The following is a 25,868-nucleotide window of genomic DNA, read 5'->3' on the forward strand; positions in this document are numbered from 1 at the left end:
TGTGGAGAAGCCACCCCAAAATGTTGGGGATTTTCCAGGCCTAAACAACTCCTCATTCCCCGGCGCCGAGTTGAGCAAGTTTGAGCCCGGAGCGGAATTTTACGGCCGAGCTGGAACGGAGGCGGCGGCAGGAGCGGCAGCTGCAGCGGGAGGGGCTGGCAGGGACCCACCGCCCTTCTACTTCATCCACCCGGCCCGGCCCGGTTCCTTCTCGGTCGCGCGTCCGGCCCGGCCCGGCCCGGGGCCGAAGAGCAGGCGGCTCAAGCAGCAGCGGCGCCGGCAACTCCTTCCGCATTTCCCTGGGTCTCTCTCGGGCAGTGACGTGACGTGCTGACGGCTGCCCGGCCCGGGGAGCTTGGCCGCTTCCACTCAGCTCCGAGCTCGGCCCCTCCCTCCCCTTCGCTCCCGCCCGCCCGCCCCGCCGCCGCCGCCGCCGCCGCGACACTACCACCGAGATCGGCCCAGCTACGCGGAGAAAGGCCTCCCAGAGCCCACCGCCACCGCCCCGCCTGGTAAGCAGCATGGGACAGGCCCGAGCTAGGCCCTTACCCCTACGCGGAACCAGGCCTCGGCGCCTGCTTCGGTACAGGCCCCGAGAAGGCCGCAGCTCGGCCGCGCGGCGTTCCTTCTTGCAGGAACGGGCCGAAAACCTTGCAGGGGGGTCGGGCAGCTGTAACTCAGCTTCCAGAGAGGGAAAGGCGGTGGGCTGTAGTAGGTTGTACGAGGAGTGTGGGCCAAGCATTCTTAGGGGACAGCGGGACCAGGCCTGAATCGGAGGGAGGACTGCTAGGAGGAGGAGACAAGATGGCGGCGGCAAGGGAGGCTGAGGAAGAGTGCCGGACGCCATCTTGAATTAATCGCTTCTGGCCCCAGACAGTCCCCATTACAGGCGGGCAGGGCAGGGCGGAGACGGCGCCAGTGGGGGAAGCTTGCCCCTCCCTCCCTCTCTTTCTTGTGCCCAGTTGTCCTGCTCGGCTGCTCCCGAGCCCTGCATACTTTAGTCCCGCCACGTTCTTCCCCTTCACGTAACATCCAACGAGTGCAAAGGCATTTTCTACCTATAATTGCTTTGCCTCCTAGCCCTAAGTGTCAAAACAATGACCGACGGAACACGAGTGATTATTCACATAGCCCCCTTCCCCATTATGTTGATACTGGAAGGGCGGCTTGTAGCGCCAGGTGTTCGGTTTTGTCCCGATGGTTTTGTCTACGCAAAAAACAATTTCCTAACTATGAATAGATACCTGTCAGTGGCGAGAGATATCGAGGAAAATAAGTCTGGGTCAGTTGCATTAATTAAGAAAAGCTGATTGCTTGACAGGAATAGTGGTGGAAGCACTATTAGTGGAAGCATAGTGGTGCCACAGCTTAAGCACCAGAATTAAATTCAAAATCCCATCAGAAATAAGCTTTCAAGTGCACACACATGTGCAGAGAGAAAGTAGTGAAGGAAAGCCTATGCTCTGATAAATTCATTAGTAATTATGTGTCAAAAATCCTGTGGCCTCTGTTCCTCATTTGATAATTTTATATTAGTAATCTCAAGCTTTACATACAGTGAGGGGAAAAAATATTTGATGCTCTGCTGATCTTGTACGTTTGCCCACTGACAAAGAAATGATCAGTCTATAATTTTAATGGTAGGTTTATTTTAACAGTGAGAGACAGAATAACAACAAAATAATCCAGAAAAACACATTTCAAAAAAGTTATAAATTGATTTGCATTTTAATGAGTGAAATAAGTATTTGATCCCCTATCAATCAGCAAGAGTTCTGGCTCCCAGGTGTCTTTTATATAGGTAATGAGCTGAGATTAGGAGCACTCTCTTAAAAGGTATGCTCCTAATCTCAGCTTGTTACCTGTATAAAAGACATCTGTCCACAGAAGCAATCAGTCAGTTTTCAAACTCTCCACCATGGCCAAGACCAAAGAGCTGTCCAAGGATGTCAGGGACAAGATCATAGACCTACATAAGGCTGGAATGGGCTACAAGATCACTAAGCAGCTTAGTGAAAAGGTGACAACAGTTGGTGCGATTATTCGCAAATGGAAGAAACACAAAATAACTGTCAATCTCCCTCGGTCTGGAGCTCCATGCAAGATCTCACCTTGTGGAGTTTCAACGATCATGAGAAGGGTGAGGAATCAGCCCAGAACTACACGGGAGGATCTTGTCAATGATCTCAAGGCAGCTGGGACCATAGTCACCAAGAAAACAATTGGCAACACACTATGCCATGAAGGACTGAAATCCTTCAGCACCTGCAAGGTCCCCCTGCTCAAGAAAGCATATGTACAGGTGCACCTGAAGTTTTCCAATGAACATCTGAATGTTTCAGAGGAGAACTGGGTGAAAGTGTTGTGGTCAGCTGAGACCAAAATCGAGCTCTTTGGCATCAACTCAATTCACCATGTTTGGAGGAGAAGGAATGCTGTCTATGACCCCAAGAATACCATCTCCACTGTCAAACATGGAGGTGGAAACATGCTTTGGGGGTGTTTTTCTGCTAAGGAGACAGGACAACCTCACTTCATCAAAGGGATGGTGGACAGGGCCATGTACCGTCAAATCTTGGGAGAAACCTCCTTCCTTCAGCCAGGGCATTGAAAATAGGTCATGGATGGGTATTCCAGCATGGCAGTGACCCAAAACACACTGCCAAGGCAACAAAGGAGTGGCTAAAGAAGAAGCACATTAAGGTCCTGGAGTGGCCTAGCCAAATATCAACTTTGAAACCTTAATGACCTGGAGAGGATCTGCAAAGAGGAATGGGACAAAATCCCTCCTGAGATGTGGGCAAACCTGGTGGTCAACTACTAGAAATGTCTGACCTCTGTGATTGCCAACAAGGGTTTTGCCACCAAGTCTAAGTCATGTTTTGCAAAGAGGTCAAATACTTATTTTACTCATTAAAATGCAAATCAATGTATAATTTTTTTGAAATGTGTTTTTCTGGATTTTTTATTTATTTATTTATTTTTGTTATTCTGTCTCTCACTGTTAAAATAAACCTACCATTAAAATTATAGTCTGATCATTTCTTTTGTCAGTGGGCAAACATACAAAATCAGCAGGGGATCAAATAATTTTTTCCCTCACTGTAAATACTAGGATGGCTAACAATTTATTATTTGAAGTATAGGGAGTTGAAAAGCAGCTTAGAGATTTTTTTTCCTGTGGGTTGATATGTGAAGTAGATAAATTGGATTATTAGAGATAAAACCCTCAAAAGTGACCATTTTATTGTTTTGAAACAACACACTGCAGTCAGTAACAAGCATCTCAAAAATAAATAGGATAGACAATAGCTTGTGAGTAATAAGGGTTGATGCGAAGAATACTAACTTGTCTAGAAAAATAAAGTATTAGTCTAGATTTCTACAGCAAAGATGTAGAATGTATTTATGGGAATACTTATACAACAGATTCAAAAGACACGAGCAGGAAAACTTTTTTTATCATTGTGAAATGAATGGAAGCAGGAATGTATGCCAGACACTACAGTAATACATTTTAGCATACTGTATTCAGGATTCAACAAAGTCAAGAAAATAAAAAGTTTTAATTATCCAGAAGCTTTAGATATTAAAATGGATGAGATTAATAAAATACAGTTAGTACTTGCACTATTTGATACAGATTATACCAAAAGATTATAGTCTAACAGAAAATGCCACAATGTTCATGTATGGGGAGAAAAGCATGAGGTGTTACAAAGAAGGTATTGATATTTTGCTCTAGTACAAGTGAATTCTCCCATTGCTTAAAGGAGGCAATGAAGGGACATCAACATATTAGCCATTCTTTTTGTGCTTCTCAGGAATGGGGCAAAAAGTTCAAATCTCATTCTTTTTCCCAGTGCAGCCCTGATTGCAATATATGTACCATGTGCTAGTCTGGGACCCTTATAAGTCTATGCAAAACATATTTGTTTTACTTTTATAGACATTGTGACTGATGAGATTTAAAGGCCATGGATGAGGATGGGCTTGAACTACAGCCACATGATCCACATGCGTTTTTTGATCCAACAGGTATGTAAGAAAATAATATGTAAGTTTCTTTTCCTAAACTCTATAACTATTGGGTCTTTAGTCATGAATCCAGATTACTTTATTAGCCAAGTCTGGATTTAATTTATTTAATAGTTAATAATCTAATTTAGAACTATTTTAGAATAGTTAATCTATTTTGAGGCTAAATATACAAGGAATATTATATATGTTTCAAATATTTACATATTGTTATGTACCATAATAAAGGCAAGATAACTAGCAATGTGAGAAGGCAGCTTATGAAATGTCTGTGAAACTGATTGAAAAATAGGTTATCAATTATTAGCTTTTAAAATAACTTTTTACCTTCTATCACACTAAATTATTTTGAGAGAATATCACTGGTTGCTAACAAGTAGGAAGAAAATTCTATAAAATACAGGTAGTTCTCAACTTATAACTTTTCGTTTAGTGACCATTCGAAATTACAACAGCATTGAAAAAATTGATTTATTACCGTTTTTCATACTTAACAACTGTTGCAGCATCCTCATGGTCACATGATCAAAATTCAAATGCCTGGCAATTGTCTCATATTTATGACGGTTGCAGTGTCCCGGGGTCATCTTTTGCGACTTTCTGACAAAGTCATTGGGGAAGCCAGATTCACTTTATAACCATATTACTAACTTAACAGCTGCAGTGATTCACTTAACAAGTGTGGCAAAATGATCGTAAAATGGGGCAAAACTAACATAACTGTCTCTCTTAGCAATAGAGGTTTTGGCTCATTATGGTCATAAGTTGAGGACTACCTGTATACATGACTTCCATGATTTGCACCTGATAAATGGATCAAGAGAGTAAAGCCCTTCAGATTAAATTTGTTTCTAATATGCCAAATAAGTTAAGAGATATCCCTGCTATCATAATCAAAATTTGCTGATTTTCCCTCAAGTAAGATTTATGATTATATAGGACTGATTATAATTTATATATTTCAGGAGCTGATGAAACACATTTGAACGGAGATGAAATCGTTGTCGAAATACAGGAAACTGTATATGTATCAGATGTAGAAGATTCCGATATAGCTGTACATAATTTTGTCCCTGATGATCCAGATTCTGTAGTAATTCAAGATGTCATTGAGGACGTTGTTATAGAAGATGTTCAGTGTCCAGATATCATGGAAGATACAGATGTGTCTCAAACTGTCATTATTCCTGAACCAGTGCTGGACACTGATGTCACTGAAGAAGTGTCTTTGTCACACTGCAGTGTTCCAGAAGATGTTTTATCATCTGAAATTACAGCTTCAGCCATGGCAATACCTGAACATGTACTCACAAATGAATCAATACATGTACCTGATATTGAACACATGGAACATGTTCATGACCATAATAATGTTGTAGAAGCAGAAATTGTCACAGATTCTCTTGGAGAAGATGTAGTTTCGGAAGTCTTAGTGGCAGACTGTGCTTCTGAAGCTGTAATTGATGCCAGTGGAATATCTGTGGAGCATAATGATGAAAAAAACAACTGTGAAGACTATCTGATGATTTCCTGTAAGTGTCTGGGTAAACTATTTTAAGGACTATAGTTTAAACCACAGAATTTTTCATCTTTGCTACTCTTATTGATTTTGTTCTTGGATTTTTGCATTGCTAATGTAATCTAATCAATACAATATGTAGGCAGTTTTAGATCCTGACATTTCATGTATCGGGAATGTAACAAACACATTTTAACTCTATCACTATTCTACATAATAATTGAATTAGCTTCTGGTGGTCTGATATAAAAATAATTTATTTGGTAACAAAAACAATTTTGTTCTTAAAAATAATTAATTTAAAGTTAAAATAATAAAATTAGCATCAGTATCCATGCCTATGGCTCTAACATTATTTAAAAAAAAAAGACTTTGCAATGAACATTCCCATTTCATTGGGACTGGGATATCTATATTAGTATCACTTTAGTGGGAAGATAACAGTATTCCGTGCACCTCAGCACATAGTCATGCCAGTCACATGAGCATGGTACCATCTTTGGACAACACTGGCTCCTTTGGCTAGGAAATGGAGATGAGCTCTGCCTCTTAGAGTCAGACACAACTGGATAGGGGAAACCTTTACCTTTTTTACTATTAAAATATCCATTTGTTGCTGCATCAATCACCTATAATTCTTTGATCATTGGGCTGCAAGCCTTGAAATAATGTGCAAAATCCATCACTTGACACCTATTATTATTAAAATCATAGAGTTCTTACTGTACGTTTTTGAGACTGATAGACTACTACTTTCCACTTATTCATAGGATCTGGAATGCTCTTCTTCCCAAATTTGCAAGGTACCCGGGAAATCCAGAGCTTTCTATGAATCATCCTTATATGTACATTTTGTTAGTTTTATTTTCCATTCTTCCATTTTTTAATGAATAAAGGTTATATATTATTTTAATCTATTGTTGTATTTTAATAATTTTAGATTTAAGATGCAGTTTAAGAATTTATAGAGATATATTAAATAAATGTATCTGTTTAAATGGTTGCCTGCAGAAATACAGGATGGAGAGTTAACTGGCAACAGTTAAAGGATTGAAGAAATATTGATTTTTGGTGTTTTTTTTAATCAGAAGAGAATAGAGGAAGCATACAGTGATGAAGAGTAGATGCGTAGTGAACATGTTAGCAAAAGAAAAAGAATGAAGTGGGAGGATCAAATATGCAGGTAGTCCTCAAATTACAACCACAATTGAGTTCAAAATTTCTGTTGCTAAGCAAGACAGTTGTTAAGTGAATTTTGCCTCATTTTATGACCTTTCTTGCCACAGTTATTGAGTCACTGCAGTTGTTTCACAGTTGTAACATGGTTGCTAAGTGGCTCTGGCTTCTCCAATGATTTTGCTTTTCAGAAGGTTGCAAAAGATGATCACATGACCCCATAAATACATGCCAGTTGCCAAGTGTCTGAATTTTGATCACATGCCCATGGTGATGTTGCAATGGTTGTAATTGTGAAAAATGGTTATGTCACTTTTCCAGTGTTGTTGTAACTTTGGCCACTAAATGAATGGTTGTAAGTCGAGGACTACCTATACCTGAAACAAGAAAAAAACTATTTCCTAATTACTTTATATAAATGTGCACACTCTAATTGTGTCCAGTATTTCTAGGCAAATAAACACAGATCTTACAAAGAAAGTTATTAGTATCACTGATTAACAGGCAACATGTTGCAGTCTATTTCTAAGCTCTTGATTTACTGTTCCATGAGATTACAGTTTTTTGCTGAATTCAGTGTCTTTTGCAGGATAGTGATAATATGGTTTGTTGCCTTTTTCTTAGTAGTACTATTGTTTGCCAGATGCAGAACTGCAATATTATCTAAAGTTGTTGAAAAATACAGTCTTAAACAAAAGAAGTATCCCCGCATCATTATCAAGGCCGTATTATACACTGGAAATCTAGGAATAATCTTTCATAATGTGATAGCAGCAGACCAACAGTAGATGATGTGCGGACTTCTCTATATCCTCTTAATGATTGATTTGCCTTTTTTTGTAATAAAATGTAGGCTGCTAGATTCTTATTATGCATGAGTGTGTTATAATCTTTATTTCCTAAAAATATGTTTTACTTTCTTGTGGAAATGCTGTGAAACTAAGAAAAACAGGAATGATATAGAAGGACTGAATAAAGGAAATCGATTTTGTAGGATGATGAATGCTTTGATAAATTTGAACAAAAGATTAATATATTTCAGGATAGGATAGGATAGGATAGGATAGGATAGGATAGGAGCTGGAAGGGACCTTGGAGGTCTTCTAGTCCAGCCCCCTGCTCAAGAAGGAGAACCTATACTATCTCAGACAGATGAATGTCCAGTCTCTTCTTAAAAATCTCCAGTGATGGAGCGCCCAGGATTTCTGGAGGCAAGCTGTTCCACTGGTTGATTGTCCTCACTGTCAGGAAGTTTTTCCTTAATCCCAGGTTGCTTCTCTCTTTGATCAGTTTCCAACCATTGTTTCTTGTCCTTCACTCTGGTGCTTTGGTGAACAACCTGGCCCCCTCTGCCTTGTGGCAGCCCCTCGGATACTGGAACACTGTTATCATGTCTCCCCTATTTCTTCTTTTCTTTAGACTAGCTATGAATGAATTTCATCTAGATCGAGGTATATAAAGTAGCATTTCATAGATTAGTGATAATTGCATGTTGTGCTGCAGTGAATTGTGATAATGGGATAACTAACATTTAAAATTAATGCAATTGGGGGGGGGAATTATTAGGTGACATGAATAGATGGTAGAAACAAGATAAGCATGACCATTCATGCATACCTATTCAAAGGATTGATTGGTTTTATAGTTCACAGTGAAACACTGAGAGGCTTAGTGAAGAATACAAAATAATAAGTTTTGAATGAGGAGCAGACTATTAGCATGTGTAGCATGAGTATGAGCATGAATAGAATGAGCACTAGTAGCATGAGTAGTAAATCTTGGGAAGAAAAAGAACGGGAAAATAGAATGACTGCAAGAAAATAAAGTACAAAGACTGCTTGTAAACATTAGAAAATGAATTTATTTCACAATAGAACGACTGGAAAGCGGACATCAGGAAATGTGGAAATGTCTTGGGAAAATGGAAAAAATTAAGTGAAGAGTTATACTAATGAGAAGTACACGAAAGGATTGTGGAATTGTGAGGCAAAAGGCTGTGAATGAGAAAAAATAGATATATTGTAATATAATTATTTCTGTGTGGATAAAAGCAATTGCAAAAATGAAATTATATATTTAATATATAAACATATAAGAAATGCTTGTAAATCTGTCAGAAGTATGTTATCCTGATAGTATTGTTGATTTTCTTGTAGTGGATGATGCTGTCAAAACCGAGGCTGACAATTCTGTTGACCTTAAATCTGAGTCAGAAAGTGATCCATGTAAAATGGATGGCATTTGCCCAGAAGTCATCAAAGTCTACATTTTCAAAGCTGATCCTGGAGAAGATGACATAGGTGAAGATTTCTTTAAAAAAAGAAAAAAATATTTTGGTGCTTGGAGATCTCAAGATGAAAACTGAATCTTTAAGAAATGTTCTGAGAATTTGTTGTACTAAAAGCGAAAAGAACCCTGAAACACTCTATGAATGGCATCCCTAACAACTGCACTTTTTATTACTATTATGGATGTAGTGTACCATATATAGAGCCAGTTTGGTGTACAGTAGTGGTTAAGGTTTGGCCTAGGCTTCTTTTATGCATGAAAGCAGACTGAGTGACTTTGGACCAGTTAATCTCTCCACCCAACTGATCCCACAGGGTTGTTGTGGGGAAAAGAAAAGGCAGGCATATTATGTATGCTTGCCCCCATGAGATAGATAGATAGATAGATAGATAGATAGATAGATAGATAGATAGATAGATAGATAGATAGATAGATAGATAGATAGATTTATTTAAAGGTGGGATAAAAATCTATTAATAACCATTAAACTTCAGTCAGTTATCTCACTTTGTAAAAATAAAGACTATGCACTTAGTCTGTAATCCTATAAATTTACTAAATATAATGAAGCTTACATTTCAGTAAGATTTTCATAATATCCCTCTTGTTTTACTCAGTTCTTTCCAAATGTCCAACGTCTAGTTGACAGAAGCTTCTCTCACACTTTTTAAAAATTTGTGTTACTGTATTTTTTCCAGTTTCTTGAAGTTGAACCATAGTGTAATAGAAGCATATTCTTACAAATAATGTTGCTAATTCTTTTTAACATAGGAGGCACAGTAGACATTGTGGAAAGTGAATCAGAAAATGACCATGGTGAATCTTTAATTAATCAAAATAGCAGTGTTCGCATTCCAAGAGAAAAAATGGTCTATATGACAGTAAATGATTCTCAGCATGAAGATGAAGATTTAAGTAAGTATGTGACCTTCTTTTGGGGTAAAGGTTTTAAAAATTATACAAAACACACATTACATGTTGTTTCTTCTATTAGATGTTGCTGAAATTGCTGATGAAGTCTATATGGAAGTGATAGTAGGAGAGGAAGATGCAGCAGCGACTCATGAACAGCAAATTGATGACAGTGAAATCAAAAGCTTTATGCCAATAGCTTGGGCAGCAGCTTATGGTAGGTCAAAAATTAAAGATTACCTAGTAAGAATATTGGTTTCTGGTCTTCTTATTCAGAAAATTAAAGTAATCTTTCTGGAGTGGTGTCCAGTATTTCTGCCAGGATTTACATATAAGAATACATATATATTATTTGATTCTTGATTGAAAGGAAGTATGATTTATTTGAAATTGTAGAGGAATTAAGAAGAAAACTGTAATAAGCAACCAGCTCTATTTCTATTATAATTAGAATAGTAGTAAAAATAAAAAAGAACAATTTAGCCAGGGCTTTTTTTCTCATAGAACGCTCAGAACGGAGTTCCGGCACCTTTTTTGGATGGAACTTTGTAGGGTAGGCAAGGCATGAATGACGTGTGTGAGTTCCGGCACCCTTTTTTTTTTTTTTTTTTTACAAAAAAAGCACTGAATTTAGCATCTCTTTTAAGTCTTTTTCTATTAGATAGTTGTGCAAAATTAGATAATTAATTCAACCTTGGAGAGTTTTTTCAAATCTTGAGATTTGGCATTTGTTAAGTTTACTCAATATTTTGAATCATATAAGTAACAACGAAGTTTACCGACCTCCTATAAAATTTAGATTTTTGTCATGTTAATTATACTTATTTTCTTTTTGTCAGAACTTCCAGCCTGGGTCCATTTCTTTTACATGCATCCATCAATGTGGGACATACCTTTATGCTCTCATCCATAAGGGTGGAGGGTTGCTAGTTGACTTACTCCCTACATATTAACATTGAAGTAGAAACAATACAATAATCAGCCATATGGCTACAATATTTATGTACATCTTCCAGTGGCCTTGGAAAAACAGATTCTTGTAGCTGGATTCTATGGTGTCTGTTTGCCAAGAGCATCTATCCTTTATAGTATTCTTTCTACCTGTATATTTATCATGACGTGATTAAATTCATGCTGTGAATATGTATGTATAATACTTGAGGCTCTTTGCATAGTCAAGTGAGAACAGTGAACAAGATACAGATATATATTGGCAAAAGCTACACATGAATAATTCACTGAAGAGAAGAAGGTGTTGGTTTTTTTAAAATCTGAATGTTGCTTATTGTCTTTATTGACTACAAAGAAACCCAAATATATTTATTAACAGAGAGCTGATTATACAGACTTACCTTTTAAAATATAAAAATCATATTCAGAGATAGTATGTGGACTAACCCTTAGAATGCTAAATTCTGTTCCATACTAGGAAATAATGATGCAGTTGAAAACCGAAATGGAACTGCAAGTGCCCTCTTGCACATAGATGAGTCTTCTAGTCTTGGGAGGCTAGCAAAACAAAAACCAAAGAAAAGGAGAAGACTGGAATCCAGACAATATCAAACAGGTAATAACTCAGCTTTTGTTTGCTTGAAAATAGAATTGAAATGGAAATGCATTCTCTATTAGCATTTTTAAAAGCATAGCCATCTATTCACATTCCTGGTGGGAGTTTAGTGTAATATTGCTGCTATATTGGGGTTGTAATATCATCACACACATTTTATTTTTTTTCAAATAACTGATTTTTTTCAGGATGAAAATTATTATTGAATGCTTTAAAATGAGAAAAATGGAAGAGAAATAAGCCCGGGGATTGGCTAATAAAGGATGCTGAATAATAGACATAAGGGATCATTTTTGAATATTTTGAATTTTTGACACATGTTCTCTGGATACATCCAAATAATGTGACATAAAATTTTGAACACAGAATACATTGTTCTAACAATTAAAAAAAATCCCTGTTTTTTTTAAATCTTTTGCTTAGGGAAAGATTTGGTTCAAAATCTTATAAGTTGTAGGTACATACAAAAAAACATCAAGTGAGTTATGCCAACTAATGCATTGCTTACAAATCTCAGGATATGATACACGCTTTGAAAAGAGGTTGACACAAGTAGACTTGTCAACAGAAATGTGCAAGTTATGTCCTAACATACAACATGGAAAGAAAATGAAGCTGCACTGGCATAGCATTCAAGAACTTATTGAAGGAAGGCAGGAATTAAAGGAAATCATCCGAGGCATACTGCAAAGTCACATTGGTACACTATACAAGTGGGTTTTGGTGGGACAGAAAATGGGAAGGTCTGCAATTCTACTGCACTCCTTTGGACAGAGAGCTCTGATGTCATTCCTGGGATCTGCTGGAGCCATTTTTCCAGCTTAGAATTCACAGCTCTAAGTGCTCTTACTGGGACCATTTTGGCCATTACTCTTGCCCCCCCCCCCAAATACACACATATATATAATGAGAGACAGTTTGGTGTACTGATTAGAGCATCAGGTTAGAAATAAGGAGTTTTAATCCTGTCTTAGGCACAAAGCTGGCTGGGTGACCTTTGGCTAGTCACTTTTCCTCAGCCATAGGAAGGAAGCAATAGCAAACCCTGAAAAACCTTGTCAAGAAGACTCTGAAAATTAGACACCATTGAATGGAAGAAATACCATATATTGTTGTACATACACGTGCACACAAACACAAATACACTACATAATTGCTTCCCAATGTCCATTGTTAATCTGGTTACAGGGCTACATATGGTCACAATCTTATGTTTTCAGGAAGTAATAGCATACATGGTAGGTTACAAGTGATATTTAAAGTGATAAATAGATTTTATGGTGGGGCAAGTATGATTAAAAGTGTGAATATGGCAAGAGAAGACCCTGCATGGGATGTATGGTAGCTGAGAAGGCTGACATTGAGAAATCCTATTAGTGTTAAGACAAGAAAGAGTTGGACTAAAAGACAGCACTGAGGCATTGGTCATAGCAGCACAAGGCCAGCCATTAAATACCAGATCCATAGAAGCAAGAGGTTTATCACTAGACACAATCTGAATTGCAGATTGCAGAGAGGCCGCAGGGACAGTCCAATATGTAGTAACAAGGTATAAGATGCTGGCAAGAACATACACTGAACAACTCAACCAAGTAGCTGGCATTGTATATAGGAACAGTGTATGGACTAGATCCCTCCCAAGTCCATATGGGAGATTCCACAGAAGGTTGTGGAGAATAAGAGGGCTAATATCCTGTGGAACTTGCAAATCCATGCTTGTTGGCAGGCACTGGCCAATCATTCAGGTATTTTAGTAATAGACAAGGTCCAGAAAACATCAGTTGTGACAGGATGTAGTGGTGTCAAGTGACACAACATCAGGATGAGATATGAGAAGCTAGAGAAATACCTGGGCCTCATGAACGATCTAGAGCAGCGGTTCTCAACCTAAGGGTCGCGACCCCATTTGGGGTCGATCGACCATTTTTCGGGGGTCGCCAAAGGCGGCGATCCGCCATTTTCTCCCCTCCGGGGGGCGGCACCGCGCCTCCGGGGGGGCGGTGCCGCGCATGCGCATAACGTTTGTGTGACGGGGGTCGCCGTCACACAAACATTGAGAACCGCTGATCTAGAGAGTATGTGGAAAGTAAAGGCCAAAGTTGTCCCAGTGGTGGTAGGAGAGCTGTGACACCTAAGCTAGAAAAATGGCTCCAACAGACTCCAGGAACATTAGAGCTCTGGATCCAGAAGAGTGCAGTGCTAGGAACAGCTAAGATACTATGTAAAACCCTCAACTTTCCAGACCTGTGATAGAGGACCCAAGATTAAAGAAAACATATAACAAAACCATATTTTTATACAGACATACAAATACACCTAGGTAATTGCTTCTCAATATCCTCTATTGATTACATATTATTTATTAACTAGATTTGTATCCCACCTTTATTGCCTTATAGTAAAGAAGGCAGTAGACATACTTTATATTCTTTCCTCTTCCTCTTTTCCCCACAACAACCCTGTCAGGTGGGCTGTACTGAAAGAGTTTGACTTGCCCAAAGTAATCCAGATGGCTTTCATGCCTAAGGTGGGACTAGAACTCGTGGTCTTCGGGTTTCTAATCCAGCATCTTGATCACTACATCAAACTGGTTCCCGATATAGTCACGATCTTACATTTTCAGAAAATAATAGTTTATGTGCTAGGTTACATGTGATGTTTCAAGTAAGATACATCCAATGGTGGGGCAAGAAAGACTAAAAAGTACAAGTAGTCCTCAACTTACAACAGTTCATTTAGTGACCATTCAAAGAAAAAAGTGACTTAAGATCATTTTTCACACTTAAAACTTTTGCAACATCCCCAATGGGATCACAATTCAGATGCTTGGCAACTGATTCATATTTATGACAATTGCAGTGTCCTGGAGTCATGTGATCACCTTTCGCCATCTTCTGACAAGCAAAGTCAAAGGGAAAGCCAGATTCACTTAACAACCATGTTATTAATTTAGCAACTGCAGAGATTCATTTAACAACTGTGGCAAGAAAGGTCGTAAAATGGGGCAAAACTCACGTAACAAATGTCTCACTTAGCAACAGAAATGTTGGGCTCAATTGTGATCATAAGTCAAGGACTACCTATATAAATATGGAGAGCAATGACAGGAAACAGGCAGTTTACCAAATCTTCCAAACTCTGTTGGGATACACAATTATTTTAAATAAATTCTATGTCTTTTGTAGTTAGGAAAGATATTTAGAAGTAATTGCATCTCAGATAAATTTAATAAATAATAAATAAGCAAACAGTCAGGATAGTCAGGTATTTTCCCATGTTATGGTCATGAACATTTAGCAGTAACTTTTATATTATTTATGGACAGGGCAAAACCATAGCAAACTGTGGTGACATCATTTTACAAATGCTGCCACCAGGTACTTGCATTCTAACATCGGATGCAGTGTGTAATTTATAGCATATTATGGTGTTGTCACAGTCATCCTTTGGTCCCTTCCACAAAAGTATATGGACATGGATATTAAGGGGGGGGGGGAAACTGTAGTAATGAATACAATGAGATTATGTATATATTGATGTGTGCATGTTGCCAGCACAGGCTTGTTATAGGTGTGGTTAGTATAGAAGCCATGAGCACACTCTTCCTAGCATCTCTAGCAGTTGTGAAATGCATTTGAGGCAGGGTTCAGTTCATGGAAGAGCAAGATTGCTATTAAAATTCGGTCTTTTGCTAGCATAGTTACAGTAATTGAAATGTTTCATCAAAGGATATGCTATGTATGCATTTGTATTAATTTTTCTATCGTGTATATAACATGTTATAAAATACCTTTCTAAAAATCTCTATTCAAAAACATAATTTCAAACTATAGTTAACATTACATTCTATGAATGTCTAGTAGACTGATTTCTTATTTAAATGTAACATATCTTGAACTTCTGTCTTGATGGATGTTTTGCATCGATACACATAGGCACATATGTGTATACCTGTATATGTGTTCTTTTGGAGAATATTATCTTCAAACATGCCAGATACGAGTCATTTCTTGAAAATATGTCTATTCTCACAAGATTCCTTTGAGAATGCAGATGTTGCAATTGCTGACATGTCAAGATATTTCTTTTCACAGGGTTAATTTGTCTAATTAAGTGATATGTTGGCACTTGACGTTGCTTCCAATTATTGAAATTCTGTAAGTCTTTCATATTTCTGTTGGAAGATTTTTAATTTTGCAGGGAGAAAGCTGACATACTATTGTAATTACTTCTTGACAATTAATTGATCTGAATTTAATTTGCAATTCCAGCAGTGTTCAGGATGTTGGTATCCTATGTATTTCAATGTGAAATTCAAGCATGTGTTTAATTTTGCTACTAAAGCTAATAGGAACTTAAAATGTATAATTTCTGTGCAATTATGCTCATGCTTGTCAGGTATTTAGTAGATGCCATTTTTATTTTATTTTTTTCTTTTATTATACAGCCATAATTATTGGGCCTGATGGCCATCCTTTGACCGTCTACCCTTGTATGATTTGTGGAAAGAAATTTAAATCCAGAGGCTTCTTGAAAAGACACATGAAAAATCACCCAGAGCACCTTCTTGCTAAGAAAAAATATCGATGCACTGATTGCGATTACACTACAAATAAAAAGTTAAGTCTGCATAATCATCTCGAGAGCCACAAGCTTACTACCAAGACTGAGAAACTAATTGAATGTGATGAATGTGGGAAAAGTTTTTCTCACGCAGGAGCTTTGTTTACACACAAGATGGTGCACAGGGACAAAGCAGCAAACAAAATGCACAAGTGCAAATTCTGTGAGTATGAAACAGCAGAACAGGGATTACTGAATCGTCACCTTCTAGCTGTACACAGCAAAAACTTTCCTCATATTTGTGTGGAATGTGGAAAAGGATTTCGGCATCCATCAGAGCTCAAGAAACATATGCGAATCCATACTGGTGAAAAGCCCTATCAATGCCAATATTGTGAGTATAGGTCTGCTGACTCTTCCAACCTGAAAACTCATGTAAAGACTAGGCATAGTAAAGAAATGCCATTCAAGTGTGACATTTGTTTTCAAATATTTTCTGATACCAAAGAGCTGCAACAGCACATTCTTATGCATCAAGAAAGCAAAACACACCAATGTCTGCACTGTGATCACAAAAGCTCAAACTCAAGTGATTTAAAAAGGCATATAATTTCTGTTCACACAAAGGACTACCCCCACAAGTGTGACATGTGTGATAAAGGCTTTCATAGGCCTTCAGAACTGAAAAAACATGTTGCAGTGCACAAAGGGAAAAAGCTGCACCAGTGCAGACATTGTGACTTTAAGATTGCAGATCCATTTGTTTTGAGTCGTCATATTCTCTCAGTTCACACAAAAGATCTTCCGTTCAGGTGCAAGAGGTGTAAGAAAGGGTTCAAGCTGCAAATGGAACTCAAAAAACACATGAAAACACACAGTGGTAGAAAAGTGTATCAGTGTGAGTACTGTGAATATAGCACTACAGATGCCTCAGGTTTCAAGCGGCATGTTATTTCCATTCATACAAAAGACTATCCTCACCGTTGTGAATTCTGTAAAAAAGGCTTTCGGAGGCCTTCAGAGAAGAATCAACACATTCTGCGACATCATAAAGACATTGGGTTACCGTGAGAATTCATAGATAGGGATTTGGGAAGGGTGTAAAAGATTTGCTTTTTAGGCAGTCATTGTATTTTAAAGCAGATCTTACAAATGAAATACTGTGCATTTGATTTAGTGCTGTATACATAGGAATATTGCTTCTAGTTGACTTTTATACATTTTGTTCATTAGTGTGTTCTGACTTATCTTCCGTTTGTTTAATAAATGAGGAAAGTTAGCAACAATAAAGTTGCATTTAATAAAGTAAACTTTGTCTGATACTAAATTTCTCAATTACATTAATTCTCCAAAATGTTTGCCTGCCATGCCAATTCAATTAAATTTCTAATTGCTCAAAGATGACATATAGAGAGGGCTGTTCAAAAATCAGAGCAGAATTAATGTCAAAATATTGCATTGTACAATAGGATCCACTTGGTTGTCCCATTGATATTTAAGGAACTTATGACAAGCTATTCATTGAAGTGGTTATTTAACTGTTTTCAATACTGAGGTTATTTCTTTATAGTATTGAATACTTCCATAATAAGTAAGAAATACATTGGTTGCTGGGAGCATTTATTTTCAATAGGTGTGAATTTTAAAGAAAAACTTGAGGCACTTGTTCATTAAGTATTCATTATCTGCTTCTCTGCCTTTTTGTTCTGTATTGCAAATGTAATTGTATTTTTGAAACATATTGTTTCAGTTGTTAACAACAGATACTCAATTGACTGTTGCTAAGTTTACTCCAAATTAAATGCAGTTTTATTACAAGACTCCTAACTGTATGGAATTTTTGGTTTGGTCTCATTTTTATCTACCTGGATCTTTGGACAGCTTTCAAAAATAAATCATTTGGAAAGAGAACAGGTGGAGGAATAAATAATAGAAGCAGGTCATTTTAAAGAAACATTTTCTTCCAGTTTTAAAATTTTTATTCTTTTAGGGACACAGAATTTTCCTTACCAAAATAATTTCAGTAAGAAGGAATTAGACCTTCACGCCTATAGCTATTAAGCAGTAACATTTTAATTATCCAATTATTTCTGTCCATTTATACATTTATGGATATATGTTGAATGACCACCTATGCTTTAAAATTATTGCTAAGATAAAGCTGCTTCAGTCTGTTTCATGGCAAATGTTTCATTAGTTTATAATGTTCAAAAGCATGCTGGAAACTTGATGAATAAAACATTTCACATTTCAAGTGAAATAAAAGCTAGTTTTTAAAAATGTGATATTCTGACTATGTTCTGTTAGATTGCTTTTTGTCATCTGTCCACCCTAACTTTGGTTCCTTGAATTCACTGATCAAAAATGTATTGAAAGTGAACAAAAGTTTAAAATAAGCAGTTCTGCATCATGCTTTCCCATCTCTCATCCCTCCTTTCCTTTCATCAGAAACTTAAGGATTCCAAGTCATCAGTTTTATACCATATATTACATTGTCACAGATTACAATGTGTGTACGTACACTCCTTCACATAGCTCGATATTCCCTGGGTGATTTATTTTAATATAAAATTAGAGTTATAATGCAAATAGCTGTGATGCAAACAAAAGCTTAATGTTAACATCTTATTTTGTATGAATTGTAAGATGTATGTGGAAGTATGTTTGTTTCTGACCTTTTAATGTGTATGAACTGTTGCATGTTCACCAAATTCTTAAAAAATATTGGTAAAAATCTTATTATTGTTGAGCACGCTCTTAAGCTCTAAATCACACAGCTCCACTGTGCACATTATACTGTCATAAATTAAGTGGAATGTGTGAAATTGTATGGAACCCTTTAAAGCTTTTGCATTGTGGTGATAACTATTGCAGGGTTGAGGTCTAAAAGCACTTCAGTTTATTAAAGCAAGTGTTTTCAAAATCCAGCAGTTATCCATGGAATGTAGGTGTCTCATTTTTTTTTATTGAAGTCCTACATAGATTCCTTTGCACACAAATAATTTTCAAGCTATTAAGATCTATTAACTTTTGTCATATTCAGAGGTATTACCAGAAGTATTACCATACTGGAATTTTTTTTAACAAATTTCAGACATAAGAAACTTGGTTACTTCCTATTTCACTAATACCACCTGGAATCATAAATATATATACATTGAAACATTTTTGACAATGTAGAAAAAGCAATTAAGAATTTATCAGTTGAGTGGATTTTGTACAATGTGGCTGTATAAAACGCAAATGAAAACTAGTTATTGTTAATGTACTGACATTAGTTATAAACTAGTTTTATTTGATTAGCAAACGCTATAAAATTGATGTTGAAATTTCATGTCTTAAAACGGTACATTAAAAGGACATAATACAAATAATTGTTCTGTAAAATGCTTGTTAAGTACTTGATGTCCCTCCCTCTTGTACACTATGTAAAAATGAAAAAACAAATTACATAGACTCATATATAGGGATGTGTGACGTAATGTGTACTTGATAATGTGAAAAAATAAAAATCAAATTATTTTCCTGTTAATTATATGTTTCATTTGCTACATCACTGTTTTCACTAATAATTCACACTACTTTAGCAATACAATTTTAACAATCAGTTTTGTAATTAGTTCCATGGAGTTCTGAGAGATGCCTGAAACTGAACTTGGAAACCTTCCTTTCTTCAGGAAACCATGCGCATACAATGAAGGTGATGGCCTCACAAGCTACTCCTGTTTGGATTCAGTCAGTTCCTTCCCTTGTGTGAAATGAATTGTGTCTGTGTGTAATGAAAATGATTCTGCTGCTGGGAACAATACCTGAGATCTCAGCTTACTCTTTACAAAAAGGTGAGTTTATGTTGCTGTTGGTCAAAACTAAATATAACGGAACCGTGTGTTACAAACTGGACCTCCCATAGAATTACTACTACACTGCTACTTTCTCTGATTCTCATCCAGCTGCAGAAGTGAAGCGGGTCTCAATAGATCCAGGCTGCTTTAAGGGCCTAGGAAGGGCACGCTAACAAGTTCTACAGCAACACACTGGGAGGGTTGGTTCAATTTTAAGACCCAATAATCTCTTAGGAGTGGACTCCAAGTTCAACTTGAGAGAAAAGTCTGCAGGCCTCTGCCCACTTTGGGATCACGCTGGCCTCAAGTCCATTCCTGATGAGTGAATCTGTCTTCAGAGGACTCAGACAGATTTATGTTTTGGATGACTAAAAACTGGCAATTGAAAGAGACATCTCAGGCTGCTGTTCCTCTGTCCTCTTTTGTTATGGTTGGAAATGGAAAGAGGACATCATGTTCATATGCCTTTATATAAAACTATATAGTAATTGAAATGGATGGTCAAATTAATATGAATAATAATTCTTCCAACTTTAAAAGGAAAATAAAGATGTCAAATGAACAAAATGTTATCAAAAGGCAAGAGATAACCCATATTTAAGTACAGGCTATTAGATTTTTGTACTCCAAGTCTTGCCAATAGATGGCAATGGTGTATAAGAACTGAAGGAAGTTCAGTACAGTGGTGTATTTCCTAAGGAATAAACATAAATAGAAAAGTTTGCCAGCAAAGAAAAGTTAATGCTTTTATGCTATAATAATGGGGGATAGAATTTAATATTTAATTCTAGGAAATTAGTTGCCCTTTACATTTCATAGATCTATCTATCATCTATCATCATCTCTCTATCATCTATTATCTGTGTCAATCACCCATCTGTGGGGTTCTTGGTGTTTTCGATGCTTGGTTGTTTTCTTGCAGAAGTTTCATTACCAAAGTAGGTAACACTATCGCTAGCTAGTAGTGGGGTTTGCTCTTATTTTATATACTGTACTGGTGGCTTCCCGTTATTTAGTATACTGGTGAGAGCGATCTTAGTAGTTCCTTAATTGGGGTATTGTTTGCTTCTTGATTGTTGGTCTAATGTTAATCTTGGTGTTAATCTCTGCTTATTTAGATGTTGATTGCTGGTGAGGAGGTAATTTTGGGAGCTTTTTGTTTCCTTTTGGGCTTTGGGAGTTGAACGAGGACCCCCAAGGACCCCACAGTTATTGCTTTATGTGAATAACTGATGCACAATTATATCTTGTGCATCAGTTGTTGTCTTCTATGGATCACGAGGCCTTACACTTGGATCACTGGATTGCTCTCTTTGGGGTATCTAAAGTTGAGTCTTCTCCACAATGATCCCCCTCTGTTCTTTGCAACTGCTGACAAAGCATATTTTCAAAGAAGCCGTAGTAACTTACCCTTTCAGAAAGAGATTTAGGGAGAGTAATATCATATTGGTGTATCAGATTAGTTAAATAATTGTATTAGTTGGGTTTGTAGTTGAACTTTTGTTCAACTTGTTCACTTACCATATTAACGCCTTAATTTTTTTAGAAACTCTAGAAATGGAGTGACATATGAGCTGTATTAACAAATTTTAGAAAATTGTAAATTCCCTCCCACCGTTGCCATATCAAATTTAAAATGTCACCAAAGTCTACGAATACTAACTGAAATTGCCAGAGGGAACACAGCAAGCTGTTCATCAACAGATACCAATTTTTTGTAGTATGGTGACCAAAACAGAAGCAACCTCGAACTAAGGAGAAACTTCCTGACAGTTAGAACAATTAACCAGTGGAATAACCTGCCTCCAGAAGTGGTGAATGCTCCAACACTGGAAGTTTTTAAGAAGAGACTGGACAGCCATTTGTCTGAAATGGTATAAGGTTTCCTGCCTGAGCAGGGGGTTGGACTAGATGACCTCCAAGATCCCTTCCATCATCATCATCATTACATAAAACATTAAGATTGATAAAATTGTTTAGGGTTTGACAGAACCTCTTCAAATTGCAGATGGAGGATTATGTCTCTGATCCAAATAATTATTTTTTAAAGTCATTACTTCTCAGAAGAGTTTTCAGAGTTTTACTATAGACATTTGTGTGCATAAAGTACTTAGATTAAATTCATAGTTTCAAAAAAGTTTGTTATGGATTTGAAACTATCAAGTTCAGTTCACTAATGTCTTAATGCATCCTCATTCTACCTCACTGAAGATGTGGAAGTTATTAAACTTTTTTCAGTTTGTAGAAGAGTATAAAGAGATTTCAATGTTATAGGAACAAAGAAGTTGAGCAATTAACTGAATCTGAAAAACAACATTAAAAATAGATGTGCCTTTTCCTGGTAGATGACCCAGCAGCCTAGTACAAATAAGTAAGGGCACCCCAGAGCATGCACCAGCTAACCAGAATGCAAGCACTACATATGACATAATGAAATGCAGCAGGCATATTGGACCGCCCTGCTTGTTCCAGCAAATTATTTTTGATAAAGAGCAAGAAAAGAACTTTTCAAGGCTAGACATGGACTGAGAATGACATCTGTTCCTGCTCTCCTGAAACAAGGAAGTGCCTAGCTTCATCCCTGTACCAACAGGCAGCATTTCCTGTTAACAGTACTGATGCAAATGACTCTCCACACATCAGGGAAGACAGTATCTTTTTCAGTGTGTGCATTTTGTTATGGACCCTCTGCTCAATCTTTTATGAGCAACACATACATCCTTCCATAATTGTCAGGCAGCCTCACTTTCAAGTAAATCTGAATAGCCAATATTTAATTCTGCCTCTTTTCCATTCTATTCTTTTGACATTTTTGCTCACAGTTTAGAAAAGACTGTCTTCGTGTAAAGGCTAGTACTTTAAAAAAAAACAGTTTAGAATTTAGAATAGAATAGAGCTGGAAGGGACCTTCTAGTCCAGCTCCCTGCTCAAACAGGAGAACCTGTGCCGTTTCAGACAAGTGACTCTTCTTAGTCTCTTCTTAAAAACTTCCAGTGATGGAGCAACCACGATTTCTGAAGGCAAACTGTTCCACTGGTTAACTGTCCTCACTGTTAGGAAGTCTCTCCTTAATTCCAGGTTGTTTCTCTCTTTGGTCAGTTTCCAACCATTGTTTCTTGTCCTACCCTCTGGTGCTTCAGAGAATAGTTTGATGCAGGGCTTTTTTTCTCATAGAACACCCAGAATGGAGTTCCATCACCTTTTTTGGATGGAACCTTGTAGGGTAGGCAAGGCGGGTTGCATGATGTGTGTGAGTTCCGGCACCATTTTTTTTTTTTTTTTTTTAGAAAAAAAGCACTGGTTTGATGCCCTCTTCTTTGTGGCAGCCCCTCAAATACTTGAATACTGCTATCATGTCACTCCTGTTTCTTCTTTTCTTTAGACTAGCCAAACCCAAGTCCTCCAGCCATTCTTCATATGTTTTAGTCTCCAGGCTTTTGATTATTTTAGTTGCTCTTTTCTGATTTTTTTCCAAAATCTCAACATCTTTTTTTCTAGTATGGTGACCAAAACTGGTTGCAGTATTCCAGGTGTGGTCTTACTAGGGTTTTATAAAGCGGTACTAATACTTCGCTTGATATTGATTCTATGCCTCTGTTTATACAACCCAGGATTGTATTAGCTTTTTTTGGCTGCTGCTGCACATTTCTGGCTCATAGTCAAGTGATCGTCCACTAGGACTCCATGGTCCCTCTCACAGTTACTATTTTTGAGTCATGTCTCACCTAACCTGTACTCATACCTTTGATTTTTCCTGCCTAAATGTAAAACTCTGCTTTTTTCCACATTAAAATTCATTTTGTTGAATAGGGCCCATTGTTCATGTTTGTCAAGATCTTTTTGGATCCCGAGCTTGTCTTCTGGGGTATTGGCTACTCCTGCCAGTTTAGTGTCATCTGCAAATTTGATAAGTTCCTCTTCTACTCCTTCCTCTAAGTGATTTATGAGGATATTAAAGAGTACTGGGCCTAAGACGGAGCCTTCTGGTACCCCACTGCTTACTTCTCTCCATGTGGATGAAGTACCATTGAGGACTACTCCCTGAGTATGGTTTATCAGCCAGCTACAGATCCATCTGGTGGTGATGTTGTCTATCCCACCTTTTTCTAGCTTACCAAGCAGTAGATTGTGGTCTACTTTGTCAAATGCCTTACTGAAATCTAAGTATACTAAGACCACAGCGTTTCACTGGTCTACTAATTAAGTCATTTTATCAAAGAATGAAATAAGATTGGTTTGACATGATCTGTTTTTAAGAAACCATGGTTATAACTTTGTTTGCTTTTAGTTATTTGCAGATCTGTTTTCTGATGATCTTTTCCAGGATCTTCCCAGGAATTGATATTAGACTGATTGGTCTGTAGTTTCCTGGGTCTGTTTTTTTCCCCCTTTCTTGAAGATGGGAACCACATCAGCCCTTTTCCATTCCTCAGGTACTTCCCTGGTGCTCCAGGATTTTTGAAAGATATGGTACAATGATTCTCAGATAACATTTGCCAGCTCCATCAGCCAGAACTCAGGGATGTAATCTGTCAGGTCCTAGTGATTTATATTCATTAGGGTCGGATAGGTATTCTCTTACCACTTTCTTGCTTATTTTAATTTTTGTTTCTATTTTGTCTTTTGCAATAGTTTTTTTTTTTGTATGTTGGGCTATAATTTCTTTTTGTGTGAAGACTGATGCAAAGAATGAGTTAAGCAGCTCTGCTTTCTCCCTACTGCCTGTTACTTCCTTGCCATCTTCTCTTTTTAGTGGACCTACTGTTTCCTTGACTTTTTGTTGTTATTAATATGTTGTAAGAAACTTTTTTTTTATTCTCCTTGATTTATGTTGCAAGATTGAAGGATAAAGAAGAAACAGAATACTACCAAATCTGGGAGTCATTCTACAAATGGCTAGAGGAAAGAACCAAGGATTAGGAATTGATTATGTATTAGCGCTTTTGAATCCAGACAGCACGCTGGTTGAAAAATTAATAGATGTATATAAGAGAAAAACTAATAAAATCTTTATAAAAATATGTTGTAAGAAACTTTTTTTTAAATTCTCCTTGATTTCTGTTGCAAGTCTTTGTTCATTCTGAGCCTTTGCTTTCCTGACTTCATCCTTGCATGTTCTGGCTGTCTGCTAATAATCAGCCTTAGTTATGTGTCCCTCTTTCCATTTTTTGCCCTCCCTGAAAGTAAAACCTAGTGCTTACTTCAGAGCCCAAAAGAAAGTAAGACAGGGTCTTACTTTCAGGGAAACCCGGTACATCTGTGGCAATGTCACTTTTTTCCCCTTTTATATTGACCCATATACATTCTGGATTTTATGTTTGGTCACGTGTATTTCTGTTCCCTTACATATACCGCAACTCCCCCTCCTCTTTTTGTAGATCTATTTCTTTTGAAAAATTTGTATCCATTCATCAGTACATTCCAGTCATGGGTTTCATCCCACCAGGTTTCTGTAATGCCAGCTATTTCATACCCACCCTCGTGTACTATTGCTTCTAGTTCACCCTGTTTGTTTCTCAGCCTTTGAGCATTTGTATATAAGCATTTAAGACTTTTATGTCTGTCCATGGGTATGCTGTTGTTTGAGTTTTTCTTTTTTCTAATCAGTTCCTACCTCATTGTTTGATTTGTTTTCTTGCACTATCCCATCAAGAAACAATTCTATCCTTCCTACCCTTTGTATTTTTAGAATTTAAAAAATCTGCAACATTCATCTTGAATATTTCCAGATAATGTTACATGATTATTCTGGTTATATATTATGCTATGAATGCCATAGAAGTCTTTTGAGGTTTGTTCACCAGTCAGTTTCACAAGAGAAGCAAAATTCTTCTGTTTCCTAATTCTATGCAGTAGTCTCAAAATGGGAATAGAGAAGCTGCTAATTTTGTTTTTCCTTGCTTGTAACTTATTCCTAAAATTCATGCTTAAAAATATAGTATCAAATTCTCTCTTTTAGATT

The 25,868-nt window shown here is 37.2% G+C and overlaps 1 protein-coding gene across 1 annotated transcript; it reads left to right on the forward strand.

Moving 5' to 3' along the window:
* The first annotated feature begins 406 nt into the window (after positions 1–406).
* On the forward strand, positions 407–19,596 carry ZFX (zinc finger protein X-linked). The gene is made up of 8 exons (XM_039363027.1): positions 407–512; positions 3,950–4,038; positions 5,004–5,570; positions 8,890–9,033; positions 9,794–9,937; positions 10,017–10,151; positions 11,364–11,501; positions 15,949–19,596. The coding sequence occupies exons 2-8, from the start codon at positions 3,978–3,980 to the stop codon at positions 17,133–17,135; spliced, it is 2,376 nt and encodes a 791-aa protein (XP_039218961.1). The 5' UTR covers positions 407–512; positions 3,950–3,977; the 3' UTR covers positions 17,136–19,596.
* The last annotated feature ends 6,272 nt before the right edge of the window (positions 19,597–25,868 follow it).

The sequence above is a fragment of the Crotalus tigris genome, unplaced genomic scaffold, assembly GCF_016545835.1.
Source record: "Crotalus tigris isolate CLP2741 ecotype Arizona unplaced genomic scaffold, ASM1654583v1 scf7180000017589.2436309, whole genome shotgun sequence".
Classification (NCBI taxonomy): domain Eukaryota; kingdom Metazoa; phylum Chordata; class Lepidosauria; order Squamata; family Viperidae; genus Crotalus; species Crotalus tigris.

Excerpts from the sequence above, each read along its gene's own strand:
- ZFX (XM_039363027.1), top strand. The coding sequence starts at position 3,978 with ATGGATGAGGATGGGCTTGAACTACAGCCACATGATCCACATGCGTTT. Across the intron at positions 5,571-8,889 it reads AGACTATCTGATGATTTCCT|TGGATGATGCTGTCAAAACC; the intron begins GTAAGTGTCTGG and ends ATTTTCTTGTAG. Across the intron at positions 9,034-9,793 it reads TCCTGGAGAAGATGACATAG|GAGGCACAGTAGACATTGTG; the intron begins GTGAAGATTTCT and ends TTTTTAACATAG.